At 34.0% G+C, this 22,668-nt stretch overlaps 1 protein-coding gene across 1 annotated transcript in view; it reads right to left on the reverse strand.

Annotated features, from left to right (window-relative positions):
• LOC133173466 (1-phosphatidylinositol 4,5-bisphosphate phosphodiesterase beta-4-like) overlaps positions 1 to 22,668 on the reverse strand; it is a 154,042-nt gene that overhangs the window by 46,549 nt on the left and 84,825 nt on the right. The window contains exons 17-20 of the mRNA XM_061308455.1: positions 16,189 to 16,308; positions 5,283 to 5,422; positions 4,863 to 5,004; positions 2,887 to 2,971 (exon numbers count right to left, since the gene is read on the reverse strand). Coding sequence (XP_061164439.1) covers positions 2,887 to 2,971; positions 4,863 to 5,004; positions 5,283 to 5,422; positions 16,189 to 16,308 — 487 coding nt within the window. The remainder of the gene's footprint in view (positions 1 to 2,886; positions 2,972 to 4,862; positions 5,005 to 5,282; positions 5,423 to 16,188; positions 16,309 to 22,668) is intronic.

Genomic DNA, 22,668 nt, shown 5'->3' on the forward strand with positions numbered 1-22,668 from the left:
AACCCCAATGGTTCTGAGAAAAAGTATCAGCCAGTACTTTTACAGTAATTTTTCATTGGTCTGTTGACTCTGGTCAACTTTCCTGAGGTGGGTTTTAATTGTTGTAAAAAATATTGGCCTGGCTGCCTGCTTTTAAAAGATGATCACCTGGCTTCTGTGATAATTAAGTCCATAATTAAACCTAAGGTAGTTCAATTTCAATACATGTATATGTATATATGTACACAGAGACTCTCACTTTTCTGACATTTGTGAATTGAAATTGCACTATATATAACACTTAAGACAGGGATTGAAATTAACTTTTTTGACCACTAGCAAATTTTACCTAGTGGAATTTTTTTTTTACTAGCAATATTAAATGTTCACTAGCATTTCTTGTCATAGTAATTAACATAGGAATTATATCAATAATTTCATAGAAAACTAATTTACATCTTGTGAGTACGTGCATTTAAGTCGTTTTATACAAGACGTTTTGCACAAGAAGAAATTAGCTTAAGCTTCAAAATATGCACGGATACAGGGGTGTGCAATTAAAAAATTCAAGATTGATTATTATAGGTTAATGCCGAGTTGGCAATATTTCAGCCATATTTCAGCGAAAAAGTTCAAGCACTAGCCCACTACTGGCAGCAATAAAATCACTAGCCCCCAAGTAAAAAGTTACTGGCCGAAATGTAGAGGGAAAAAGTAACTTGTAACCAACATTGAAAGAAAAGTTAGTTAATTGTTGAAAAATTGAGGGTCATTCTTTTTAAAATTTAAGTTTAATTCTCAATAGAAAAATTAAATCGTATTTAAATCAATAATTATGATTGAAAATTAAAAGAAGAATGAATTTAAATTAATTATCTTCCTTTTTTTCTGGTCATTGCACTAGCTCATCTAAATTGAGATTTTTTTTCATCTTGAATCATTAAATACAGTGAAAAAATATTTTTTTTTAAATCACATAACACTTTTCCTGTAGTTGATTGAGTGACCGTAAATAATTTAATGGGATATCTACATGTATTTACCATAAACACAGGAATGGAGGAAATTCGGATTAGTAAAAAACAATTGTTTTTGGAAGTAAATTAGTCAACTAGTACTGCAAAATGGATAAGATTATGGAGATTTACGAACTATAGGAGCATGCTGCCTGGAAATTTTTTATTGTTTAGGAATTTAATAGCAAAAAAAGAATAAAATATGAATGAAAATACCTGTAGTGATTTTCAGTTATACATGCAAGGGTAATTTTACCTTTTTTTTAAACTCGCAAAAGTTAGCGACCACAGGTCGCCTTTAACCCACAATTTCTGTTTTCAATTCGCATCTAGCGAGTATTTCCCGTTAATTTCGACCCCTGCTTAAGGGAAATAATATTTTATATCACTAAATTATTGTTTTTGGCAAAATATTTACAGTTAGAGTACAACTGTAACATTAGTTTTACATATTGTTATTAATAGACCTGACTTAATATACAAATAAGTATTTTTTGGCTTGATAATTGTAATTGTTTTCTGATGTATTGAGTTTCAAATATAAATACTCACAAAATTAATGTCGATTCAATATTTTGAAAATTTAGATCTTTGAAAATTTGCTATGAAAGATGAAAATTTCGTTATTTTTAACTTCTAGGGGACACAAAATCAGTTCTCTGTAACTGTAAAATTTGCTATATCCAAGTTCGTTATATCCGTAAAATTTTACAAGGAATTGTTAAAGATTTCGCCACGGTTTGCTAAAAAACTTCGCTATATCCATAAGTTCACTATATCCTTGTTCGTACTAGACGAGTTTTACTGTAATCACATTCAATCAATAACTTGATTAAATTTTACACCATCACTAAATAAATGTGATCTCGCTTGGCATGATAAGCATATGCTAGTGTAGTTTATGTCATATTTGGCATGGTTAATTGTTCAAATTATGACTCTATGGACAGATTGGGTAGATCATGAAGCTCTATACCAGTCAGTTCAATCATTAGAAATTAGCAAAAAGGGAATAAACTTTATAAATAGCAGATAAACAATGTTACATCAATGTTACATCAAATGTAGTTTACTTAATTTAAATGTTATGTAAAATGATAATGTACAATATTACATAAAGAGATTATTTTTGTAATTTTCATTGGCTGAATGGATATCACATGATATTCGTCCTTTTATGATATTAATGCGTAAGCGCATCTGTGGAATATGATATCACACAACTCACCATTCAGTTGCACCAAAGACCATGACATCACAATATAAGAAGCATGTTTTTTACCATTGTGACAAATGACAGCCAAGTCTGTTAGGTTAAGATTGTGTAAGATTATTCACTTTGACTGATTATATAACATAAAAATTATGGACTTCAGTGTAGGTCGATATGCAGTTGGTTATAAGGACCCATGTCAAGTGATACTGACCTCAGACACAGAAAATGATAGTGACCTCACAAGCTTGGTTGCCAACACTTTATGTGTCTTCGGTCAATATCACTTGACATGGGTCCTTATAACCGCATATTGACCTACACTTAAGTCCATAATTTTATATCAACATTTAATATTATGCACAATGCAGCTATCTTCTTTATTGACATTGGTATGAAAGGCCATATACATGTATAGTTAAAATTAATGCAAGTCAGGTGTCTAGACGCTTCACCTATCTGGATGATTCTGACTGGAATCCAAAGCATCTGGATAAATGAACCACCAATGTACATGCATTGAGTAAATTTCCCGATTCAATCCTTTTTTGGGGGGGGGGGGGGGACTTGTGAATTTTGCATTTTTACATTCAAATATGATTTAATGTATATAATCATGATATACACATGCTTCTGTAAAATACTTCATCCACCTCTGAATTTGTGAAATAAGGATACTTGACAAGCTCAATGGCCTGAGATTTGAGGTATTGTAATCCTACATTTTCATTGAAGGATGACATGTGATAATGAATATTTTGCTCTGAAAAATAAAGAGGAAGATTTCAAAGAAAAACATTTCTTATTAACACATCAAAACATTAATAAGAGACCCATGGGCCACAACACTCACTTGAGTAACTTTGGCCAGACTGTTATTCATCAGATTTTATTTCCAATGTACATGTATTCCTATGTAAAATTTGGATCGCCTTTTGTGGCCCCACCCTATATACAGTTGCCGTGATTTTGGAAAAATTAATCTACACTACCAGAGGATGCTTCCACATTAATGTGATTCATCACGGCTTTGCAGTTCTTGAGGAGGTTAAAAAATTTTTCATAAATAATCCCTATTGTTGCCCAATTTACCCCCTTGTCCATGATCTGAACAATTTACATCAACACTATACTACCTCAGAAAGCTTTCACCTTAATTTCATCTTTTCTGGTCCAGTGGTTCCTGAGAAGTAGATATTTCCTATATATTTCAATGTAAAACTTTGATTCCCTTATGTGGCCTACCCTTACTCCCATGGGGCATGATTTGAACAATTTACAATTTATACCATCTCAGGAAGCTTTCACATCAATGATCAGTTTCAGTTTTTCTGGCCCATCCATTCTTGGTTTTTAAAGATTTTTCCTATATATTTCAATGTAAAATTTGAATCCCCTATTGTGATCCCCTACCCCCGGGAACCATGATCTGAACAATTTAGAACACCTACTCCACCTTACGAAGCTTCCATATAAGTTTCAGCTTTTATGGCCCAGTGGTTTCTTGAAAAGAAAATTTTTAAAAGATTTTTCCTTTTTATTTCAGTGAAGCTTCAATCTCCCATTGTGGCCCCACCCTACCCCTTCGGGACATGATTTGAACAATTTAGAATCTACACTACCTCAGAAAGCTTCAACATGTTTCTGCTCTTCTGAATCAGTGTTTCTTGAGAAGATTTTTAAAGGGTTTTTCCTTTAAACTTTGATTCCCTATACCCCTCCCCTTCTGCAATGATGTAAACAATTCAGAATTAGACTTAATCAGGAAGCTTCCACTTAAGTTTCACCTTTTTTTGGACCAGTGCTTCTTGCGAACAAGATTTTAAAGATTTTTCCTAAATATTTCAAAGGAAAACTTCAATTTCCTTTTGTGGACCAACCCTAACCCCAAGGGCCATGATTTGAACAATTCAGAATCTACACTACCTCATGGAGCTTCCACAAAATTTGGCTTTTCTGGCACAGTTGTACATGGGAAGAAGATTTTTTAATGACCTCTCCCTAGTTTTGCTTTTTCTTGATTATCTTACCCTGGAAGGGGGCTTGGCCCTTTGTTTTATTAATTAACCCTTTACTCAGTGGTTCTTGAGAAGAAGTTGAAAATGTGAAAGTTTACAGACGGACGGATGGACAGACAGACTGACAATAGGTGATCAGTAAAGCTCACTTGAGCTTTTAGCTCAGGTGAGCTAAAAAAAAGTTAACGGATAAACAAATGGCGAACTTCGACTAGAAAAGCTCCCTTAAGTCTTCAGTTCAGCTGAGCTAAAAATATATCTCAAATGTTTTTAAGGAAGTTCTAAACATTGAACACTAAAGTCTTCTACTTTTATGGTAAAAATAATTTTAGCAATATATTAGACCCCAATTTACAAGTATTTTTTTAAGCAACAGTGGATATCTGTTTACTAATACTTAATTGTCTTTGAACATTTTTCCTTGGGAAATGTGACAAGCACACTATGTTGAAAATGAACTTGATAAACTAAGTATGTATGCCATTATATAATACTGATACAATAATATTCTTCAAGTCCAAAAAAAAAGATCATTAGTATTTAAGGCCTTTTTAAGAAAATTAAGTCAAGCCCTCAGAATGCTAAAATTACAATTCATTGATCCTCAGTTTGAACTGCCATGTCTGTAAAGCCTACCTTCTGCTACTTTAAAGCCCTGAAATTTGACTGGCTGAGCATAGTTAACCATGGACGATAAGTAAGGGTGAATATTAGTGGTGGCTCTCTCATAATGGTATGCTGACATCAAGGCTGCCTCTTCATCTGCTGTCAGGCTTCCCTTCAATCAAAATACAGTCATTATAGCTGATACAGAGAAAATTCACCAACTGGTATATTATGTCATACTTGAAATTAAAAATTTAGATGACTTAGCTTTAGAATTTACTCACATTTTATGCATCACACACGAGATAAGGTACATAATTGTAAAACAGTAAATAAGCAATGCGAAACAAAACTTTTATTGAGGAGTCAATAATTAAGAATCAGTTACATTATTTCTGGTTAATTTGATGAACTCTTTCAGAAACAGTTTTAAAATTTTGAGTTACTCACTTTTTTGCCAGAGAACTGCCTGAATGTTTTTTTAGCTAGACAATCCTCCCCATCAATGCTGATATCCATATCTTCACCCTTCCCAAGATGCAACTCTGGATGAGCATCAGTGTTTGTGCTTACTGTTGGGGGGTCAATTTCTGAAAATACAGTTTCTTTAAAGGCTTTGACCAAAATTTTAAATCACTCAAGACTTTAAAGACAAGCACCAGTAACAAATGGCTCTTTTATTAATAGGTTATATGCAGGTTCCTGGTTTTTTGAATGTCTCTTCTTGAAGACGGTTTTTATTCCAACTGGCAACTCTGTCAACTAAGACTTTTCACAAAATTCTTTGAATTCTCAGTTTTCTCAAAAAGCAAAACAAAACAAACAAAAAAATGCCCAAGAGGCCCAAGGGCCCAGAACCACTCCTCTGATAAACTGAATAACATTATCACTGTGACCTACCTTTAAGTCAACATATCATGGGACCCAAAGGCATCAACTCACAGGGTTTGATAATCCTTTTCGGCCCTTTAGTATCCAGACTATACTATTTAACTGAATAATGATAAAATTTCAAATTGTAACCTACTTTTGGGCTGACACTTTCAAGTGCCCCAAAGTTGCATGAACTTTCTAGGTTTAGTGACCTAAAAAGTTCGTTATTTCTAAGAATCCTAGTATCCAAGATACTAAGTATAACAGGAAAGGAGAAAAATGTGATGGACCAGACCAGGATTCAACCTCAGGCACCCTGAATCAATAGTCAGATGCTCTACTAACTGTGCTATCTGGCCACCAGGGATTGAACCTGCTTGACTGCCACATTTCTCCATCCTTCAAGGTCTTTGCCCCCAGAGACACCAACCCAGGCTCTTCCCTCTCACCTCCAGGGCATGGCATAGTACCAAATGTAACAGGAAAAGAGAACAAGTGGCCCAAAGGCCTCAACAGACACCTGAGTATAATATAACACTGTAAAGGATTCAAAGAAGTATAAAATATAACAAAACAAGAAGTCTGTGAGCCAATGCTTACTAGTAATACCCCCACTCTGATGTGGATATACACTCTGATGTGAATATACAAAGGTTCAGTTACAGACAGACACAGGGATGAACAGGAAGTTGACATCATTTTCATACAAAAACGAATCCCATCATATGGCATGCCTCAACAAAGAGTATGAATAAATTTCATGCATCTGCAATGAGTAGTAGCTGAGAAAATTGCCACGAAAATCTGTTACACATGGAAGGGACAGACACATGGAAGTTAACATCGGGTTCATCCAAAAATGTATCCCACCATATGGCATGCCAAAACAAAGAGTGTGTTAAAATTTCAAGCATCTGAGATGAGTAGTTGCTGAGAAAACTGCAATGAAAATTTGTTATGTATAGTACAGACAGATGCACAGATAAACAGGAAGTTGACCATGGATTCGTACAGAAATGAATCAAACCATATGGCATGCCTAAACAAAGAGTGTGCTAAAATTTCAAGCATCTGCGATGAGTAGTTGCTGAGAAAACTGCCACGAAAATCTGTTATGTATGGAATGGACAGATGCACGGATAAACAGGAAGTTGACCACGGAATATACAAAAATGAATCCCACCATATGGCATGCCTATACAAATTGTGTGCTAATGAGTAGTTGCTGAGAAAACTGCAACGAAAAATTTGTAACGGACAGACAGACAGACAAACACACACAAGGGTTAAACCGTATACCCCCCTCTCCTTCGGAGCGGGGGTATAATAAACTGATAGATGAAGATATTTTGCCCAAAAGCAAGAGAAATAGGATAATCAGGGGTCAACAAAATAGTTAGTCTAGTACTCCATATCAAATCATAAAGTAGATTATTTACTTGCTTGTACTTGCTGGTGCTAATACACTTCCATTTGTAACTATCACCATGTAGACAAAATGAAACAATAGCGCTTGATCACTTATAAGAAGCCCATTCCATTTCTTCTCACACTGGCCTCTCTTGATCTTTGAAGAACATTTATATATAAAGATAAGGTATTTTGGTCTCACATTATTTATCTGCTATTTACAAGTCTACCTGACCATTTAAAAAAACTATGAAAGTACTTTTTGTAAGACATTAAAAATTCTTGTGAAATTCTTTTAATCAATTAACTGATCAATTACATTATTTACAGTGATTAATTATCATAGCTGAGTAGCACACAGAAATAACTTTTCTCAGTAGAGTACAAATTTCCCTACAATACCAACAGAGCTTTGCCCAGCACCAGAACACTTGATCCAGTGGTCCAGAATATCACAAATCTACTAAAAAAAACTCTTGCTCATTACAAACTGTATTCTGTTTGCCTCTTAGATGCCCAGGAGCATAGAAGATTTTCAAAAAATTAATGCATTTTAACTATATAATCAATAAAGCCCTGTCCTAACACCATTGTCCGACCCAAGATTGTGAAATTCACAATTTTGAAAGAAGCACCCTTGCTCATTATAATCATGCCATTAGTTTGTCTGCTAAATACCCGGGGGCAAAGCAGATTTTCAAAGAATCAATCTAAATACCCAGGAGTATAGAAGATTTTCAAAGAATTAATGCATCTTCACTATATAAATAATAAAGCCCATCCCTAACACCAGAATCTCTGACCCATGGGCTATGAATTTCATAATTTTGGAAGATTTGCTCATCATAACAATGCAATTAGTTTGTCTGCTAAAAACCCAGGGGCAGAGAAGAAACTTTTAAAAGAATTTATGTATTTTCACTACATGATCTATAGAGTCCCATACTAACAGCAGACTCCTGACCCAGAGGTCATGAAATTCACAATTTTCAAAGAGGCACCCATGCTTATCTTTACCATATACATACTTTATCTGCTAAAGTAAGATTTTTAAATAATGCATTTTCGCTATATAATTAATATAACCCACCCTAACACCAGAATCCCTCACCAAGAAGACTTGAAATTAACAATTTTGGAAAAGGCATCCTTGCTTATCAAAACCATGCAATTAGATTGTTTGCTTAATACCCAGGAGCAGAAAAGAATATTTTTGAAGAAATAATCTATTTTAACTATATATTCAATAGAGCCCTGCCCTAACACCAGAACCCCTAGGCCTGACCCCGGGGGCCAAGAAATTCAAAATTTTAGAAGATGAAGCCTTGCTTATCATAACAATGCACTTACTTTGTCTGTTAATACCTAGGAGCAGAGAAGAAGATTTTCAAAGAAACAATACATTTTAACTAAATACAGTTGAACTCCGGTATCTCAAACACTGATATCTTGAATACTATGGATATGTCAAAGTGATTTGGAAGTCCTAATCCCTTATTCTTTAAGTATTTTACCCCGGATATCTCGAATCCTCGAATATCTCCAAATTTTTTCTTGGTCCCATTGGGTTTGAGATAATGAGGTTTGACTGTATATTAAACAGAGCCCTGACCTAACACCTAAACCCCTCAGACCCAGGGGCCATGATATTCCCAATTTTGAAAAAGCATCCTTGCTCATTATCACCATGCACTTAGTTTGTCTGCTAAATATACAGGTGTAGAGAAACTTTACAAAGAATTTATACATTTTCACTATATGGTCGATAGAGCTCCACCCTAACTCCAGAATCTCTGACCCTAGGGCCTTGAATTTCATATAATTGGAAAGGACTCATTGCTTGTCATAATCTTGCCAACAGTTTGACTGCTTGACGTCCAGGAGTAAAGAACATTTTTGAAAATTGCATAATGTTTATAGTTTTGGTCCCACCCCTAAGGCCCCAGGGGGCAGAGACCATGAAATTTACAAATTTTGTCCCCCTTTGCTCAAGGATGCTCTATTGGTTGAAATTGGTTTAGTGGTTTATGAGAAGAAGCAAAAAATGTCCAAAAGTTTAACATGAAATATATGGAGATAACGAACAGTATTCAAGCTCAAAAGTCCATTAAACAATACAAAATAGGAGCAGAGCAAACATGGACCTCCAAAACATCAGAGGTGGGATCAGGTGCCATGGAGGAGTGAGCATCCCCTGCCGACCAGTCACACCCGCCGTGTGCTCCTTGTCATGATCAGGAAATAACGGAAAAATCCGTCGACAATTCAGTGTGTAAACAATGGCCTAACAATTAGTATGAAAAACGTCAGTCAGCATTTGACTCAATGATAAATTGTATTTGCTGGCAAGGTCATTGTATTGACCATAGAACTTACGAAATGATGACTTTAAATGAGACTGCTGATATTCTTGTTTCATCAACTTGTTTGTCAATAATTTACCTCGTTTTAGAAATTGTACATACATAGAGCATGCTCTTGCGTATTGAATCAACTAAGAGATATAAACCCCGTATGCAGGTGATGAAAGTATATTGCTGCATAAGTAAGGAAAGTTAAAGTCATCACGTTTATCATAAAGCTTGGTTGTTAGATTACCATTAACGTCTTTTAGATTACCATTAATGTCTTTTTCAAGTAAAATATCCAAATATGAAACAGATGCTCTGTGGTATCTTTTATCTCAAGCTCACCAGAATGATGAACTTATTACCTTGTGTGTTTTTATAATACCATACATTGCCAATCTTTAAATGTATAAAGAAAAAGTACAATCTGCTGGCATAGAACGACATATGGATGTGATTGAAATGGAAATGAGAAATTATGGGCTCTTACTAGTTTTTTTTTTTAAATTTAGGTTGTGGTGGTGGTGGGTGTGATTATGGTCCATGAGAAGATTTTTTTTAGCATCCATTATTTTTTTTTTTTTTCAATATTTCCCCAAATATCTTCCCCTGTTTAAGAATTACATCCCTTTTATTAGTATAAATGGAAACCCCTTGGCCAGAGGATACTCTGTGACACATTTGATAAAAGTTGGCAAGGGGATTTTTGAGATTTGGCCCACTTCCAAAAATTAATTCACACTGCACACCAGGCCAGAGCATAAGCTCTTTGAGCTTTCAGCTCAGATGAACTAAAAATTATCATTCACCACAATGATCTTATTGAAATAATTTTCAGGCAAAGAAACTAGTTCTATCAGTACCTGATTCAATATTGGGTGGCACTGTAGAAGTGAAGTCACAAAGGGCTACCTAAGCACTGAGGCCATGCTTTAATAAATTTGATTCTGCATTTATCAGGATGTTACATTGACCAACATCAATGGTTCTCTGATTGCTCAGTAAAATCTCCTTTTGGAAAAGTGAACATCAACGTACTTGTCTGATTGAGCAAGTGAACAAGAGGCTTATGTGCCTAGCTGGTCATTTAAGTATCATGAGTTTCTCTGGCTATGACCAAATCAGCCCCACTGGATTGAGACAAAAATTTTAGCATGTTGCTATGACTCTAAAATCATTATCATATTCATGCAGCTTGTTTCCTAAATTTCAGAGGTAAAAAAAGATAGTTAAGATACAATATACAATAAATTTCAATATGTGACTAACTTGGGCATTCATACAATGCTTGTTAAAGACATGCATTTACAGTTAATTCTCGATAAACCGCTGCCTTTTGTAATTTAGAAATCATGGCGGTATAACAAATTTGGCAATGAATTGAATTTTCCATCTTTGGGGGAACAAGAAATAGAGTTACTGTTCTTGGAAATAAAACATTTAACGTTTATATTCTTAATATTATATAAAAACACATTTCAAGATTTGAAAATGCTGCAGATACTTTTTTTTAACATACAATAATTTTGTTTTAAAACAAAATACACATTATTTATGCAATAAAATGATGTACACATGTACAGGATCTGAACATCTGATATTAAAAAAAATGCTATGTGGATCGTCGTGATCTACTGCCGATAGTATGTAAATACATGTACATTAATTGTTTATGGCATCGACATCACTAAAACTTTCGCAATTAATACTGTATCACTATTTTTCAAGCAAATATATATTGCACTGTTTGAAGTCGAACTAATATCGTTGTCACTGAACTCAAGTTTAACAACCGCTTTCGTGGCCAAGCCATGAATTAATAATTTTTATTAAACAGAAAACAAAATCATAATAACAGCTGAAGAGAAAAATTATTGTTTAATTAATTCTTTAATTACATGTAGCTTGTCTGGCTTTACAACGGTGATCTAGATAGTGACAACCAATTAGCCGCTTCACTGACCACATGGACCTGTGGCAGTATATCGAGATAATTGACACTTTGAAATGGACGTTTGTTGTGAAAATAGGGTGGCGGATGGCGTTATGCAAATTTGGCGTTATAAAGAGAATTTTATATGGCAGGAAAAACGTTCTTGAAAAATCATGGCGTTATTGCGAGAATGGCGATGAATCGAATGGCGATAATTCGAGAACTGACTGTACTTTTGAAGGGAAGCATTCTGCATGCAATTAATTTCTAGTATTAGCTAAATAAGGAAATTATATATGCAGCTAAGACCACAGATTATATCTACTATCTACAATACCCTCTATATCATTTTTGACATGAAACACTATAGGATAGAATACAACAGATACAGGCATGATACCATTGGATTAACACACAATATGATAGGATAAATGGTCTTCACCATAAATGCAAAACACAATGAATGCAAAACTGGTTAGGGTACACAATTGGTAATAACATGTCAATTTAGAGACAATAATGTAAAAAAACAAAATATTACGAACATGAAGTTACTTTTTAAATTCATTAATTTCTTTTGTTAAAATAAATCCATGTCATTCTTATCTATTCATTCACCGAGACTTGCATCACCAATTGGTAGTACATGTACTATTATTTGTAAACATTAGACTAAGGTCAGATGACACATTCCTCGAAAATATATAATTTTTCCCAAGATTTTGTCATTGAAGTATAGCTGCTGCTACTTAAGTTTCCTCACCAAAAATTAAGGTACTTTACCAGGCATTTTGGCAAGTACCAGAGGGTGATATTTCTTTTATACTTACAGATAATCTTTTGAATTGTCACTGTCACAATTTTTGGTGTACTTATTTTTCAAAACATATTGAAAACAATTTAGAAATCACAAGAGAATGACAATTATGAATAATTTTTTATATAATACTAATGTATACAAAACATATATTTAAGGAATGTGTTGTCTGACCTTAAATCCATAAAAGTTTGATGGCATTTTCTCTTTATGGTAAAAATATACAAGAATTAATTAATTAATGAATGTTTAGCAAACATGATAGTATAATTTTTTTCGATGCTTTGGAAAATAAGAATAAATTGAATTCATAAATTTTCATACACAAATCCTTATTTTAAAAAAATCAAAACAGTGTTTGAAAAGGCAAGAAATTTAAAACTGTAAAGCATGAAGGAATTGGAGGGAAGGCTGGGAGGTGGCCCCCCCCCCCCAATAATTTTACCAATATATATATATATATACTATGCAATAGAAAACACCGCTACTTTACAGTTAACAGTTGTGTCCCCTTAATAATAATAATGACTTCTTTTTTGCCTGTAAAGAATTTTTTTTCTTAGCCCCCCTGCCCCCAAACTGAAATTGCTTCCTCATGGCCTGAGATTGTCTTTTAGTCATTATAAGATAAAACTGTAGCAGGTCCATGTGATTCACCTAGTATAAATGGTAAGAGATTATCATAAAGAAAACTATAATTCATTGTGGATGATTTTTTTTTATTAGTTAATTTTTTTTTCTTCTTTTCCATTTTAGACAAGTGCTATCATGTAACATGTAAAATTAACATAAAATTCATAGTTGTTCACTTATTTGAACTGATCAAAAGTAAACATTTTCACAGCTTTTTCTGTGAAATTTTATATCATAATTCCAAATGACTTGAAGAAGACCTCTTAATTTGATTTTTTAACTCAAAAGAAAAAGGTGAAAAATCTATATCTCATATAAAATGGTTTCCTGGTGAGAACTCTAGTTCTCTTTAAGATTTTGCAATGAAATATTTATATCTAATCAATGTGACATAAAAAAAGGACTCCTATTGAATTTCGAGGTCGAAAGGTCAAAGACCAAGGTCATCAGTTTAAATACTGCCTTAGTGGTTCTCTTGAGAAGGTTTTTTTAAAAGGTGATACCAAATTTTCAGTATTTCATAATTAGACCCCCTTGCAAGTGGGTGTGGCCTTTGGTTCTGTAAATCAGACAAGCTAAAAATTACCCCACTGTCCCTTTACAAAAGTACATAAAAATGCACCTTTCATCGAAAGCTGTCTTTAAATCTGAAAAAAAGAATTTAAATTCAGAAAATAACCATTCTCTGCAGAACAAGTTCTATCAACCAAATTGAAGAGGTTTGGATAAATCAACTTTTGGAGACTGAAAATAAATATATGTGATTATTCGTTTCCTCTATTTCAACAAAATAATAACTGCAGGATGAACAGTTAGCTTCAAGAGTATATACTCTACATATACATTCACATTCATTCATATCATACAACACTGGGGTTTGAGACATTTAAAGAACAGCTAGCCTGGCTTGTTGCCTTATATGAATTGAAATTACTTTCACAAAACAAAAATGCTAATTTTTCCTATAAACCATGTTTTACTCTGCATGAATAGGATCAGATGTTTGATTTGTTCCCTTGGATGGGAAAACATTCATAAAGCAATTCATATTTATTCTTGTATAACTTGCACAATTCACATTGAAATTTTTCTGACTGACTGCTTTTGAACAGGATAGTTGTCCTTGACCTTTCACAAGCTAGCTGTTCTTGACCTCTACCCTTGGACAACTTCAACTGAGCTTTAAGGTGACTTCACCTTTTTTTGGTGAAGCAGACTGAGTTTCTTCTGCTCGTGAGTCAGAGCTGGACTGGTCATCGTCTGCAGCATTAATTCACATTTAAGCACAAAAAATAAGCATGCTCTCCTTGAGTATTACACTGATATCAATGTGAAGATGAAATGTCTGTATACTTACTAATTAAAATAAGGCAAAATTATATCTAGCATTTTTTTCAAAAGCAATAACAAATCCACATGAAGAAACCATGCCTTTGGTTATACTTCTGCTATTTATGGAGATTTCAGCCATAACTTTAAAGTTTTCAAATCATCAAATTAGATGACAATTTTTAGTGTTATTTTATTCATCTTTTCTTATTTTATTCCATTTCAAATTCTCAGGTTGAACACTGAACTTTGAGAATAAATCTTTCAAAGTCAATAAGATATTATTTTTTATCAAATGAATTGTGTTTAATCAAGACCAACATCAGAAACCACACTTTTTTCTCAACACATATGAAGTGTTGATAGAAATCAAAATGTGCTATATACCGTATAATGGTTTTTCTGCATGTCAAAGTTTTTTGCAGAAATATTCCAAAACACTGTTGTTTTTAGTTTGCATAGTCATTTTTGCCATTCTTCCCTTAGTTTATTAAAGTTATCCATGTAATCTATACGGTATATAATTTGTTGCAATTTTATGCAAAATTATTTTTTACGATCTAAAAATGCTCTCAAAGAAATTGAAAATTGGATTATTATGCCCATTATATGATATGTCCAATAAAAATGTCAATATACCGTAGTGTCACATCTATAGTGTGTATATGTGAACAAGTATGCACTGCCCACCTTTTAGCTACGTAAAAAAATGTCGTAGCATAGAGAAAAATCAATCATGAGGTCCCCCAGGAGCCACAATTGCTCGACCAGAATGGCTGTAGCCAATAAAATAAAACTGTAACACTTTAAAACAAAAACAAAAAAGTCTCTCACGAGGCTGTAGCCCTAGTGGTTTGTACTTATAAAAAGAGGCTAAGGGCTCTTAATGGTATAATACAACCCTGTAAAGGATCCAAAGACACACAGTTTCTTTCATTTCTTTGGCTGAAATGAGGAATTATCATGAGGTAGGTGGGGTTGAGAAGATGATGACAGATATTTATATTCTCTATCCAGAGATTCTTTGGCATGTTTGGCAAAAAATCAGTATTGCATTTGCAAAAGTAGAGCAAGTTCTGCAGTGAAGTTATCGCAGAAGTTTTAAGAAATGGAATAATTGGTTTTGGAGCATTATAATCAGGTATCATCTGTAAAATCTTTTAACTTTCAAAAACTAGAAAAACCATTGGTAAACTTTTTCATTTAAAACTTTTAATCTTTAATCTACAAGGGGTTGTGACATATATATCAACCTTGCAGATCCACATCAGCCCTGAAAGCTGATACTGGTATTGTGACGTCTGGCATTTTGCATGCGCAAAACTAGAAAAATGTCCATAGGACATGAATGCCCCACCCAGTTCATTAGTAATGCAACATCAAAATTTGTATTAATGTACAAAGTTTGATGAAAATATCTTGAACAGTTTCTTTAAAACTGAGTTTTATACACAATAAATAGTAAAGTCAAACATTGTTAAAAAGGCTCTGCAAAAAAAATTGGACACAGTTGATGAATTCTCACCAAATTATGTATCAGTGCATAAGCTTACGTAAAAATATATTGAATATTTTTTTTTTTCAAACTGATTTAGATGCAAATTTAAGAAAAGTGAGGTCAAGGTCAAACAAGAGATTTTTGTGAAACACTTATGCCCCCCCCCCCCCCATAATTGGAATTTTTCAAAATCCAAGGGGCATAACTCTATGAGGCCCTATTGGGGAATCCTTCAAATACAAGTATTCATTGGGGACTTTGTGTATTTTTTTTATGTCCCAGAGTGCATCTCCACTTTAAACTCTTGTAGAAAAATGTGCACTATATATATGACATTACGGTAATGCATGTACAACAACAAAATCTGAACAAATACCAAAGATACTTGTTCTAGTTAATGTTAACTCACTGGTCCTTGACTATATTCTGAATAAAACATGGTTCTTTTTAATCATAAATAGTACTATGAAGTAACTTTTTTTAAGGTAAAAACTTTAAATTATTACAAAGCTCACCATTCATTGGGCCATCTTCTCCTTCAATATCATCAATAACTTTGGTTAGGGCATCTTGATCCTGAGACATTTCCTCTACTGCTGTTTGATACTGTCCTTTCATGAATAACTCATATTGTCCTGTAAGTAAATTATAAAGGAAGTACTGTACCATGTTGCCCTTTCAAGAACAAGAGGCCCATGGACCACAGAAATTAGCTGCAATAATGTAGCCCTCTCCGTTTTTTTTTTTTTTTTTTTTTTTGGGGGGGGGGGGGGGGGGAGGGCTACAACTCCTTAGGATCTCCGTAATGGTGCAAGTGTGGGAGTGATTCACTACCACACAGATTTTGGCTCAAATTATCAGTAAGTGGGTATTTTATTAACATATCTTACCTGAACTCATAAAATGTAGTTATGCAGGACATGAATTGATACAAAAATATACAGAACAATCCGTATATCGGGAATTTTTCGTGTATGTCAACAACACAACTTGAATTTATCCGCCATGTTTATCCGCCTTGATCAATTTTATTTAGGGACAACCAATGAGATTTTGGGATCTTGTGGAGCGGATCTGTATGGATTTCCCTTTTTATAAGCATAAATATCACTCTTTATGATAAAAATATCATATGGAATGCTTTTATTTATCGATGTTTAGTGATATCATACAACACAAACATTTATCAACACTAACATTTACATTATCAAGTGATTCTAAATTTCAAGCGCAAGTCTCAGTACATCATGCAAGAACTGACATGGCTGCTGAGAAGAATGACTGGAAAACACGCAGATTTATTTTACTTGGTTTTCGTGTAAAAAGGGCTATGATGTTGATAGTGAATAAAAATTCCATCTTATTGGAAGTAAGTTGAATGCAAAAACAATTTATTTTGCTTGCAGTCGCCCGTATCTAAAAAATATATTTGCACCATTACGGAGATCCTAAGGAGTTGTAGCCCTCTCCTGAAAATACTAGATTAAAAAAAAATTAAGAGGGCTACATTATTGCAGCTAAGCAGAAATCAGTAAAAAGTTTTCATATATAAGTGGCCCACTATTCCCCAGGAGGGGGCAGGGGAGGTGCTCATGACCTGAACAAACTTGAATATACACTAACTGAAGATGCTTCTATATTTATATGACTGGTCATGGCTTTAGAAGATTTTTTTATTGATATTCTCTTATATATTCTTATGTAAAAGTTTTATCTTCTATTGTGGTCCCACCCTACTCCAAGGGGTCATCATTTGAACAAGCTTAAATCTAAAATATCTGAGCATCCTTCCATATTTATATAATTATTCATGGCTTTGCTGTTCTGAAGAAGAAAATTTTTAAAGATTGTGCCTATGTATTCCTGTGTAAACATTGATCACCTGATATGGCCCCATCCTAGCCCCAGGAGCCTTGATTTGAACAAACTTGAATCTGCATTACCTGAGAATGCTTCCATATAAATTTGAATATCCATGACTTTGTTGTTCTTAAGGATTTTAAAAGATTTTTCCTACATATTCTTATGTGAAACTCCGATTACATATTGTGGCCCTACCCTACTCCCAGGGGGTCATGATTTGAACAAACTTAAATATACAATACCTGTGAATGCTTCCATATTAATATGACTGATCATGGCTTTCCTGTTCTTCATCAGAAGGTTTTTAAAGATTTTTCCTATATATACCAATGTAAAACTTTGAACGCCCATTGCGGACCCACCTAGTCCTGGGGATCATGATTAAAACAAACTTGAATCTATACTACCTGAGGATGCTTCCAAATGAATATGACTAATCATAGCTTTGCTGTTTCTCAGAATATTTTTAAAGATTTTTCCTATATATATTCCTATGTAAAACTTTGATTGCCCATGATAGATGATCTGGCCCCATACTGGCTCCAGGGGTCATGATTTGAACAAATTTGAATCTACACCATGTAATGAAGCTTTCACGTAAGTTTCATCTTTTCTGGCCCAGTGGTTACTAAGCAGAAGATGCCATTAAATTTTCACTTTTCTTAATTACCTCCCCTTGAAAGAGGGCCTGGTACTTCCTGTAAACAATTTGAATCCCCTTAATCCAAGGATGTTTTGTGGCGAATTTGGTCGAATTTGGCCCATTGATTCATGAGAAGAAGTTGAAAACGTGAAAAGTTTACAGAAGACACACACAACAGACAGATGAAAGACACTCTTCAATCAGAAAAGCTCACATGAGCCTTCAGCTCTGGTGAGCTAAAAACTCAGCTGGCATTTAAATAAATTATCTCAACTTATTCAATCTCTGTTTCTTCAATAAGAATTTTTATTCCATGTAAAATTATTAGCCTTTATTGGGGTACCACAGAGTTTTTGAAATAAAAAAAATATTCACTGGTCAAGTGGACCAGTGATTTAGTGAAATTCACTGGTCCACACAAATATTCACTGGTCCATTAGCATACATATTGAGATACTTAAACCAGAAGTCTCTGACAAGTCTGTAGCTCTACTGGTTGTACTTATAAAGGAAGATAAAAGTAGCACTTGGACTTGAAACTTTGCGACAGCAATAAATAGAATAATGATCCTTGGTTTTGTCTCTTTTTGTGGCAAGATTTATTGCAATCAGACTAAAACTGTAGGAGGAGTAGCCTTTTCAAGCAATTTTACAGAAATTTCGATTTAAGTAACCATGGCAACATCATTCAACAAAATCAAAAAACACAATAAAGACAATAATGTATGTCAGTGTAGTCTACTTGTATGACAAGTTATACTGAAATCAGACAAAAAGTGTAGGAGGAGTAGCATTTTGAAATTTTTTTCACAGAAATTCTATTTTTAGTAACCATGGAAACATTGTTCATTGAAATCAAAAACCAATAAATAGAATTATGTATCTTTGTGTAGTCTACATGTGTATCAAGTTATATTGAAATCGGAGCAAAACTGTAGGAGGAGTAGCGTTTTGAATGTATTTCACAGAAATTCTATTTTTAGTAACCATGGCAACACCGTTCATTGAAATCAAGAACCAATATACAGAATTATGTATCTTAGTGTAGTCTACTTGTGTGCCATGTTATACTGAATCGACCAAAACTGTAGGAGGAGTAGGGTTTTGAAAGTATTTCACAGAAATTTTATTTTTAGTAACCATGGCCGCACCATTCATAAAAATCAAAAACCGATACACATAGAATTAGGTATCTTATCAAAGTCTACTTATTTGCCAAGTTATATTGAAATCAGATCAAAACTGTAGGAGGAGTAGCGCTTTGAAGGTTTTTCACAGAAATTTCTATTTTTAGTAACCATACAAACACCATTCATTGAAATCAAAAACCGATATACAGAATTATGTATCTTAGTGTAGTCTACTTGTGTGCCAAGTTATATTGATATCAGACCAAAACTGAAGGAGGAGTAGCGTTTTGAAAGTATTTCCCAGAAATCTCTATTTTTAGTAACCATGGCAACACTGTTCATTGAAATCAAAAACCAATACACAGAATTATGTATCTTAGTGTAGTCTACTTATGTGCCAAGTTATATTGAAATCAGACCAAAACTGTAGGAGGAGTAGCATTTTGAAAAATTGTTTACAGACAGACAGACAGACGGACGGACGACGGACACCTTACTATGGCATAAGCTCTTCTGGTCTCTGACCAGTAGAGCTCAAAAATCAAAAACTTGAGAATTTTTTTTAATTCCAGTTAGGCCTTAAAAAATTTGTTTGTTTCCTGTAACATTCCAAAACAAAAATCAAGGGTTGGGATTTTTTTTTTGGCTAATGAATGAGAGGGTCAAACATCCCCAGACTGAATTAACCAGGTGTGATATTTATAGTGGACACCAAACATGGCTGTCTACCGCAGAAAACAAACTTCTACATGTAAATGTTGTGGGGGAAATGCTTGATGTAACAATTAAGATTACTCTTTATATTTAAGGGAAATGATGATTAGGTTGACATATGTTATATCCCAAATAAAGCTACAATTAACATTTTTTGTATAAATTGAATTAGCTGATTAAACAAACACAGATATGGCAGAAAAAAAAAATCACCCGGGGGTAATTTGAATAGGTCTGATTTTCTTTTACCAAATTTATTAGGCCATGACGCCGCCACTTTGTGAAAAACTAACTGTCCTGAAAGCAATTGAGTTTATTTAATCATACATGCAGATTCAATCGTTTTGATGATCTCACAAATAAACTTAACCTCCACAGGTTAAGAAGTTAAAATTTCGGAAAGGTCGAAATTTTTTACACCGGTGGCTTGGACTGATTACATGGAGAAAATTACTGCACTTTTGAAATATTCACCGGTTTTGCCGGTGGGACCGATGGATTTCAAAAACTCTGGTACCATCTTACCCTTCAGGGCCAAGATATGAACAAATTTGTTTCTGCACTACCTGACTACTACAGTGCAGGGAACTAATTTTGTTACATAAACCAGCATCAGCATAAGCATTAGTAGCATCAGGATCGAGCTAGCATCAGCATCAACATTTAAATCAAAAGCCTGAAAGGCTTCAATGACGTCGAAGAAGAAAAACAATTTCAAAAGATCATTTTGAATTTGAAGATAGCAATAAGTCAAGTGAGTGACTCAGGAGAAATAATAAAAAAATAGTTTTAAACAAAATATCACAATTACAGTCTGGGGCCTTATGTCATGGTCCGAATGGAGCAGGGTTCGAATTGACCAGACACCGTCGAACATGTTTCATGCTAAATTCTTTTCAGTCAGTTGAAGAACTATGAAGGATTTCATAAATTTATATAATATTTTTTCTAATTGCCAATGTCAAAGCGTTGTATTAGTGATTGCATCTAAACTACAACCAAGACTGTTCTGTTACAATTACGATCGAGTTACGATCGGGCGTGGTATACGGTATACTGGGAAATGGAGGAAATAGAGAAATACAGTAATACTGGTCAACATCATCGGTTTTTAGGATAAAGTTGGTCAGAAGATTGTAAAAGTAAAGCTAAGATTTACAAATTCAATCTTTTCAGTCTTATAGTATTCGTGTTTATGTAATTTTGTAAATTATTTTACCGCCTGTTGGGTTTTTTATTGTTCCACGGTTATCGTTCCAAAATGTTATTCATGTCATTCGACGCACCTTTCTGTAGAAATTCATCCGCAACAACCATCACGTTTTTATTGTGTGAAAATAAAACATAATATCGTTGTTTTGTAAAAGAATTAATTGTAGATACAATTGATGCAATTTCATTTTCAAGCTATAATTATTCATTGTGAGCGTTTTAAAAGAAATTGGTTTATAGCTATTGCTATTTTCTATTGCGGATGCATCCACTGACACATTCTGTCGCGTACATCCCTTGGCGATTTCACTTGGCCGATCGCTAGATGACGTTCGAGCTCCAAGAGCTCGACGTCATAAAAACAGCATTACCAGGATCAGCATCAGCAAGCAAAGGATAAAACCAGCATCGACCTACATAAAATCAGCATTATCCTACTAGCATCAGAAAATCAATGAGTTTTAATTCAGTAAAAAATTAAAAAAGAAAGAAAGAATATTGGTTAAAGTATTCACATTATTGATACATAGTGAGATATTATGATCAAATAATTGTAAAAGGCACTTTTATTGCTTTAAACGGCAATGCTGAAATTCATTATCTACTTCCGGTAGCATGATGCTACTTCCGGTAGCATTGACCTAATTATAAAACAGCATCAGGATAAAGATTACTAGCATTAAATCAGCAAGCAAAGGAAGCATTCAAATCAGCAAGGAAAGGAACCATTCAAATCAGCATCGATGCTGTAACAAAATTAGTTTCCTGCACTGTAATGCTTGCAAATTGATATGACTGATAATGACTAAGTTGTTCTTAAGAAGATTTTTAAAACAAGAGGCTCATGGGCCAAAGTGCTCGCCTGAGTAACTTTGATACTGATGTTCTTCTTCAACAGATTCTTTTTTAAATTTTCCTCTTTAATATCATAAAATTTTTACTCCATATCATGGACCAAAATATAGCTCTAGGGGAGCTATGATTCCACTGAATCCACACAATATTAGGAAGAAAAAGTTTTTTTTTTTCCTTTCTGCCAAACCCTAACCTTAGGGCTCATAATCTGCTGTTCATGGAGGAAGAATTTTAAAGATTTTTCCTATAGTAAACATTCCTTTGTAAAACGTTGACCTTTTGTGGCCATTCCCCTTCTCCCTTGGGCCCACAATTAGAACAAACTTGAATTCACACGACCTGGGGATGCTTCCAAATAAATATGACTTATTATGCATTTGCTGTCTTGAGAAAATTTTTCCTATGAAAAAATTTGCTCAGCTATTGTGGCCCCACCCTACACCCAGGTGCCATAATTTGAACAAACTTAAATCTACATGACCTGGGAATACCTCCATATAAATATGACTAATCAATAATTGCTGTTCTTCAGCAGATGATTTAAAAAAAAAATTTTTGTACATATTCTCTTGTCATCC

This window comes from Saccostrea echinata, unplaced genomic scaffold, assembly GCF_033153115.1.
Source record: "Saccostrea echinata isolate AGI-Se365-2 ecotype Australia unplaced genomic scaffold, CSIRO_AGI_Sech_v1 ptg000002l, whole genome shotgun sequence".
NCBI lineage: Eukaryota > Metazoa > Mollusca > Bivalvia > Ostreida > Ostreidae > Saccostrea > Saccostrea echinata.